General features: G+C 38.2%; 1 protein-coding gene across 1 annotated transcript; it reads right to left on the minus strand.

Moving 5' to 3' along the window:
• Positions 1,764–4,383, minus strand: LOC109224243 (chalcone synthase G-like). Its single transcript, XM_019388829.1, has 2 exons — positions 4,056–4,383; positions 1,764–2,651 (listed from the first exon to the last, which is right to left on the minus strand). The coding sequence occupies exons 1-2, from the start codon at positions 4,381–4,383 to the stop codon at positions 2,065–2,067; spliced, it is 915 nt and encodes a 304-aa protein (XP_019244374.1). The 3' UTR covers positions 1,764–2,064.

An 8,446-nucleotide genomic window follows, 5' to 3' on the forward strand; every position in this document is an offset into this window, starting at 1 on the left:
ATATAAATTGTGCTCAAAATATTTCTTTAATCCTAGTAAGATACAACTATATAAAGTATTTTCCAAGAAAATAATACAAAATATGAGATGTGTCATGGCATTATCCTAAAATATTCAACAATAAAGACAATAAAATTATGTAATATATATATTGCTAATTAAAAAGTCATAATAGAATAAACATAATCTAAAAGTACCAAGCCATGCGAAAATAAGTAGGCTAATAAGGGAGTATTAATTACATGACTAAACGCTAAAGAAAAAATAAAAATAGGTTATGCATTTTTATCTAAATTATTGCAAAACAAAAAATAGTTATTCAATACATTCCCGTTCGTAGTATTGAATTGAATGTCTTTTGTTAGCATTAGTATTGATTTGATTTTGGTTTGGCTTTTGTTAGCATTATTTAATTTACTACTGTTAATGGCAATAAAACTTATTGGAACATTCAAAAGTTCTAAGTCCAACCTTGAAATAATACCTTAAAAGATAAAATTATGAAATTTTTTAAGACATATTAATAAATTATATCACAATATGTATATTTATATATTAATTATATCTAAAATTTCTATATATGTAATGTCGGGTTGGTTTGGTTTCGGTTTGACTTTCTTTAGTTAAAACCAAACCAAACCAATTATGATCGGGTTATTTTTTCCAACACCAAACCAAATCAAACCAAATCATGGTCGGGTTTTTTTTCTCGGTTTGACTCGAATTATCGGATTGGTGCGGTTTGTCGATTTCCTTTGTACGCCCCTACCTACACGTCACAGATTACTTTTGCAAATTGTCCAATGAGAATATGCAGTACAAAGTTGTAGTAGAAAGATACTACTTTACCTTTCAGGCAAAGGACTTCTGTAAATTGCCTAATTATTTGCAATTGTAAATAGACAAATACATAATGTAGCAAACAAAAGAAATTTAAAGCAAAGAAACAATATTGATCAAACTTAAATCAACCCACAATCTAAAGTAAAAATAGCTTCCACTTGACACGTCTGATCAGTCCTGTCTTTGAAAATAGTTACTGTATTAGGGCCACAAAGGTTTTTGTTTTTGTTTAAGTACATACTGGTTTAACCATGTTCATCTTATGTACTTGTAGAGAACAACAGAACTGCTATATAAGCATAACCGTTCAAATAATATTATTCTCTGAACAATGAATACATACCATTTGGAATTTGATTTACAAATATTGGTATTCTGTTATTGATTAATTATAAGTGGGAATAGAAAAGGTTTCGTCAAATCTACCAGGGGTCTCAAACAAGGAATCCCATTTTTCATCTCTATTTATTATAGCTTTTGTTGTTCTCTCAAAGTCTTGAAGGGGAACCTCGGCCGTAAAGTTACTGCCATGTGGTCACAGGTTTGAGCCGTAAAAATAACTTCTTGCAAAAATGTAGGGTAAGGTTGCATACGATAGACACTTGTGGTCCGGTCCTTCCGCGAAGGCTGCGTATAGCGGGAGCTTAGTGCACCGGGCTGCCCTTTATGTTCTTTCAAGGTCTTTGCCCTTTATATAACAATCACAGATTAAGAGGTCTTTACATGAAGCCAAATGGTCCACAAATTAACCATTTAGCTTATGTTAATGACCTTAATATTGTATTTTCATCTGATAACGTCAGTTATTGCAAGATATGATTAGTGCATGAGATTTCCCACGAAACTATACAACTGGTGCAGAAAAATACATAATAGCAACAACAGAAAATTTAAAGCAAAGAAACAATTCAAACTTAAAAAAAAATGGTAGCTCAGTGTACTAAGCTCCCGCTATACGCGGGGTTCAAGGGGTCGGACCACAAGGGTCTGTTGTACACAATCTTACCTTGCTTTTTGCAAGAGGTTGTTTTCACGACTCAAACCCGTAACCTCCTGATCACATTACATGACGGCAACTTTACCAGTTACGTCAAGACTCCCCTTCAAACAATTCAAATTTCCCGGCCAGAACCACACGTGTAAGTTTCCCTGCATGTGGCTCGTCCGTGATAACTTCTTCGGATTTGCGTGAACTAGCGGACCGATCACTAAGTGAATAACCTAAATAGAGACAATGTGAAGGACAATTGTCTCACCAGTTAGCCCGGGTCCACCACAAAGCACGCCCCACTCTAGCCCTTCACCGGTGGTACCTAACCCTTTCTTAATAGAGGTTTTCCACATCTCATCCAAAACAAACAGAACACAAGCACTGCCCATGTTCCCATATTCACTCATGACATGTCTTGTAGCTCTGAGTTTTTCACGCTTTAGGCCCACCTTTACTTCAATTTGATCCAAAATTGCACGTCCACCTGCATGAGCTACCCAAAAGATGGAGTTCCAATCCGAAATGCTCAAAGGCCGGAATACTTCCTCCATGATCCTCTCAATGTCTTTTGAGATTAGCATTGGAACATCCTTATGTATATGGGCTACTAAACCAGCCTCACTGAGGTTACCATAGATTGCATGTCCACTATCAGGGAGAAGAGCTTGAGTTGCGAATACAATCTCAAACAAAGGCGTTTCTACCGTTAAAATTGGATCTGAACCAATAATGACAGCTGATGCCCCATCACCAAAGAGGGCTTGTTTTATTAGGTCGGATGTTTTATTAGGGTGGGTTTTTGTCAAATGGGTCAGGTCTTTAAATTCTTTTCTCTTATAATTCAGTGTTTAGAGGGAACTTATGTATTTTGTCTTAAGCCTGCAAGAAATTTAGTCTCTCTTTACCACAACGGATACAGACAGTATTGTTTCGCCTTTATAAAGAGCAACTTAAGAGGGGGGGAGATTTTCCAGGAGTTGAACTACTTGGCAATCGAAGAGATATTTGTAAGCATAAACTATAATTCTACCAGGATCTTGAACATGATAATCTTACATGTAAGTCATAGAAAAGTACCTGAAGCGGAATTCATTGTCTTGAAGCGGAAGCGTTAATCGGGGATTTTTCAGGAGTTGAACTACTCGGCAATCGAAGAGATATTTGTAAGCATAAACTATAATTCTACCAGGATCTTGAACATGATAATCTTACATGTAATCGTCATAGAAAAATACCTGGAGCAGAATTCATTGTCTTGAAGCGGAAGCGTTAATCAGTAAATTGGTTTCTCGCCCCTTGCCCTAGCTTTTCCAGGAATTGAACTCGGCAATCGAAGAGATATTTGTAAGCATAAACTATAATTCTTCCAGGACCTTGAACATGATAATCTTACATGTAATCGTCATAGAAAAATACCTGAAGCGGAATTCATTGTCTTGAAGCGGAAGCGTTAATCAGTAAATTGGTTTCTCGCCCCTTGCCCTAGCTTTCGTTACCGTCGCCTTTCGTGATGGGAGAAAGAAAATAAAATAGGGTAACCCTAGTGGGTGGGGAGAGGACCAATTTATAGAGGTTCTCACATAATCTGGTACGTCCATCAAGTAACCAATCGGACGGATGAGATTTGATAATTAATCAAATATTAATTATGGGCCTTAAACCTATTGGGCCACATACACGTAGGAAAAATAACTTACATTCTCCCACTTGGCCCAATAATCACATAATATTAATATTAAATATAGGAACATTAGTTGCACATAAACAAATCTCTTCTATAATGTCCATCATAAATACCATAATACGATAAACTACTAAATGTGAGTTATGGCGTTTATATATAATTTGTCTACATACTCCCTTCCATATACTACAACATTAGCAACTCATCGTACGAGGTCCATAAGCTATAAAATATTATGGTCCACAATAATATCTCATTGAGTCTTATCTTGTAATATCTCAAAACAATAATGTGTACACCATTATGAGAAACAGGAAATCACTATTAGTATATCAGAAATACATAAATGAGCTCAGAGTGTCAAAACATCATAAATACATCAATCATAAATAGAACCAAGACCCATTCTATGTACATGTTCTTTAAATATCTTTGGCTATAAACCTTTCGTTAACGGATCTGCAATCATGAGATCATTTCTAATATGCTCAAGTGACACTCTTTGTTTCTAATACTTTAATTCCATATGTTTGGCACCTTTAGAGTACTTATCGTTCTTGGAGAAGAATACTGCTGCAGAATTATCACAGTAAATTTTCAGCGGCTTGGTAATGGTGTCGACAACCCCAAGTCTTGAAATAAAGTTTCGCACCCATAATGCATGAATTGTGGCCTCAAAACATGCCATAATTTCTGCTTCCATCGTGGATGTAGCAATGACAGACTGTTTAGCACTCTTCCACGATATTGCTCCTTCAGCTAATTGGAGCAAATAACCAAACGTGGATTTTCTAGTGTCAATACATCCAGCGAAATCTGAATCCGAGTATCCAACAACTTCCAAATGCTTGGACCTCCTATACATGAGCATGTAATCCTTCGTTCCTTTCAGGTACCTCAAAACTTTCTTTGCAGCTTTCTAATGATCAATTCTTGGGTTACTCTGATATCTTCCCAACATTTTGACCGCAAAACTAATATCCAGTCTTGTGCAAGTCTTAGCATACATCAGACTAGCAACAATAGAAGAGTAAGGAATTGATTCCATTTCTTTTCACTCTACATCATTCTTAGGGCATTGCATGAGACTAAATTTGTCCCCCTTTTGAATTGGAACAATTCCTGCTGAACAATTGTTCATACTAAATCTCTCTAGAATTCTTTCGATATAGCCTTTCTGAGACAATCCCAATAATCCTTGTGATCTATCACAGAATATTTCTATTCCTATCACATAGGATGCCTCACCCATATCTTTCATTTCAAAATTCTTAGAGGGAAAATCTTTAGTCTCACGCAATGTGCCTAAATCATTAGCAGCAAGTAGAATATCATCAACATATAGGACTAAAAATATAAACTTGCTCCCACTGATCTTTTGGTATATACACCAATCAACGGTATTTTCCACAAATCCAAAAGATTTTATGGTATCATTAAATATATACCATTGCCGTGAAGCTTGTTTAAGTCCATATATTGACTTCTTCAGTTTACATACCATTTGACCTTTTCCTTTAGTTTCGAAACCCTTTGGTTGATCCATATAAACTTCCTCCTCGAGATCTCCATTAAGAAAGATAATTTTCACATCCATTTGGTGTAACTCTAAATCATAATGAGCCATCAAAGCCATAATAATTCTTAACGAGTCTTTCTTTGAGACCGGTAAAAAGGTCTCTTTATAATCAATGCCTCCTTTCTGAGTATAACCCTTGGCAACAAGTCTGGCTTTGTATCTCTCAATATTGCTATTTGAATCGCGTTTGGTCTTAAAGACCCCTCTACACCCGATTCTTTTAGAACTTTCTGGCAATTCAACAAGATCCCAGACTTTATTGTATTCCATGGATTTTAACTCTTCCTTCATGGCATCAATCCATTGTCAGACTCACTACTTTCTATGGCTTGTGAAAATGAAATCGGATCCTTATTAAGACCAATGTCAAAATATGACTCTTGCAAATAAACCACGTAATCATCCGAAATAGCCGATTTTCTAACTCTTTGAGATTTTCTTAATGGCATTTCTTGTGTTCCATTTGTGGCAGATATTTGTGAGTTAGTTTCTTCATGAAGTGTTTCATCCAAATGTTGCTCGGTGTTTTCAAAGTGTTCTTGAACAACTGGAACAATATTTGGTATTTGTGTGGAAGTAGGCACATTTTTGGGTAATAGAATATTGACCCTCACCTCTTTAATTTCCACACTTTGCTTTTGAACACTCCCACTAACTTCACCATTCTCAATGAATCTTGCATTACCGGTTTTAACAATTCTCGAACTATGGTTTGGACAGTAAAACACATACCCTTTAGATTTCTCTGGGTAACCAATAAAGTAACCACTTACTGTTCGAGAATCTAATTTCTTTTCTTGTGGATTATAAACTCTAGCTTCCACTGGGCAACCCCAAACATGCAGGTGCCTTAAACTAGGCTTCCTTCCTGTCCACAGTTCAAAAGGGGTCTTTGGAACTGCCTTACTAGGAACCCTATTTAATAAATATACAACGGTTTTAAGAGCATACATCCACAATGATTTGGGTAATGAGGAATTACTTATCATGATGCTGTGACGGCCCGGCCCGTCGTCACGTGAGTTACCGCCCCGTTTTCCCCATTTTCTGCTTCATTATGTCTTATTACAAGAGTCTCGGGTGAATGAGTCGATTCGAATTGGTTTTGGATGGAAATGAGACACTTGGTCTCTTTAAGGAAGGCTTGTTTTGGAAAAGTCAACTGGATGTTGATCTATGAGTTAGAGGGATCGGAAGTGATTTTCGGTGATTTGGTTAGCTTCGGGGGATGAATTGTGACTTAGGAGTGCGATCACAATTTATTTTTGAGGTCCGGTGTAGAATTAGGCTTGAATTGGCGAAGTTAGTATTTTGGCGAATTCCGGTTGATAGGTGAGATTTTGATCCGAGGGTCGGAATGGAATTCCGAGGGTTGCTGTAGCTTTGTTAGGTTATTTTGGATGTGTGTGCAAAATTTCAGATCATTCGGAGGTGTTTTGGTTGGGTTTTTGATCGAATGCGAGTTTCGGAAGATTTAGATAAACTTAGGCTTGAATTTGATGTAATTTGATGGTATAGGTGTTATTTGTGGTGTTTTGATGATTCGAGCAAGTTTGAATAAGGTGTTGGATCATGTTTGTGTCTTTGGTTGAGGTCCCGGGGGCCTCGGGATGATTTCGGATGGCTATCGGGGAGTTTTGAACCTTGGTGAATTGCAGGTTTTGCTGGTATCTGGTGTTTCCGCATCTGCGGAATGCGGGTGATTGGTCGCAGGTGCAGTCCATGGCTCGATTGGAAGATTCCGCAGATGCGGAAGGGTAGCCGCACCTGCGAGGCCGCAGATGCGGTATTCGTGTCGCAGAAGCGGAGGAGGTGGATTTGGAAATTTCCGCAGAAGCGGACCGTATTCCGCAGGAGCGAGGTCCGCATATGCGGTAGGGGACCGCAGAAGCGGTCGTGTTCTTTAAGTGAGGATCTGCAGAAGTGGAAAAATAACCGCAGAAGCGGTTGTCGCAGATGCGGTGGGGGATCGCAGATGCGAAAATCCCTGTTATCAGAAGGGTTTTTAAGCTTATTTTGTTCCGCGAGTTTTACTCCATTTCCACCATTTTTAAGCAAACTTGAGAGCTCTTGGACGGAATTGAAGGGGGATTTCGACAAGGTGTGATTGGAGGTAAGTTCCTTGGCCTAAATACATGAAATTATGGTAGAATTAACATGGAAATTGGTTGAGATTCATCAAAAGAGTGTAAAGCTAGGGCTTGGGAATTTGGTGTTTTAAAATGGAATTTGAGGGGCCAAATAGACTTCGATTTTGGTAAATTTGATATGCATAGACTCGTGGCGAGATGAGGAATCCGGTGATGTTAATTTTCTGATTTTTTGAGAAGTGGGCCCGGGGCTCGGGTTTTGCCAACTTCGTGAATTTTGATGTTTTTCGGGTCTTTTCGATTGGGTTATATTCCCTTAGTCTATTGTAACGTATTCATTGTGGTTTTAGCCAGATTCGACGCGCGAGGAGGTCGATTTGCGAGGCAAGGGCATAGCGAGCTAGGACTTTGGCCGGCTTAAGGTGAGTAATTGTTATAAATAATGTCCTGAGAGATTGAAACCCCGGATTTGCACAACGTAGTGCTATGTTGAGGTGAGACACACGCTGCATGATGAGCGTGGGGTCCATTATTGCTGGGTATTCGGACTCGGTCCATCCCGATTGATGATTCTACTGTGTTTTGACTGAGCCTTAATTAATATCATTGTATTCTGGGCTAGTTGCCATGTTTGTGGCCTTGTGCCGACTTGTAAAACCCTTAGGGGTAATTGTACATGATCGACCTCACTTTACTCGTTAAAATCATACCCTCAGTCATGTTTCTAACTATTTAATCTAATATGAACCGGCTTTGGAATAACTAAACCAAAAGGAGAGTAATATGTGGGCTGGGATCCCTATCTTATCTTAGTATGCCCGAGAGGCTAAGTTTATAGTGACTGAGAGGGGTTGAGAACCCCATAGTGAGGGTAATTGATATGTTATGGATCGGGCTGCACGCCGCAGCAGTATATATTTATATGGATCGGGCTGCACGCCGCAGCAGTATATTACTGGATCGGACTGCACGCCGCAGTAGTATAGCGCTTGGGCTGTAGGAGCCCTTCCGGAGTCTGCACACCCCAGTGAGCGCAGTCGACTATTATTACTGGATCGGGTTGCACGCCGCAGCAGTATATATATATATATATATATAGGACTGCACGCCGCAGCAGTATACTGTACGGATCNATATATATATATATATATATATATATATATATATATATATATATATATATATATATATATATATATATATATATATATATATATATGGATCGGGTTGCACGCCGCAACGGTATAATTATGATTACG

This window comes from Nicotiana attenuata, chromosome 3 (assembly GCF_001879085.1).
Source record: "Nicotiana attenuata strain UT chromosome 3, NIATTr2, whole genome shotgun sequence".
In the NCBI taxonomy this organism is placed as follows: Eukaryota; Viridiplantae; Streptophyta; class Magnoliopsida; order Solanales; family Solanaceae; genus Nicotiana; species Nicotiana attenuata.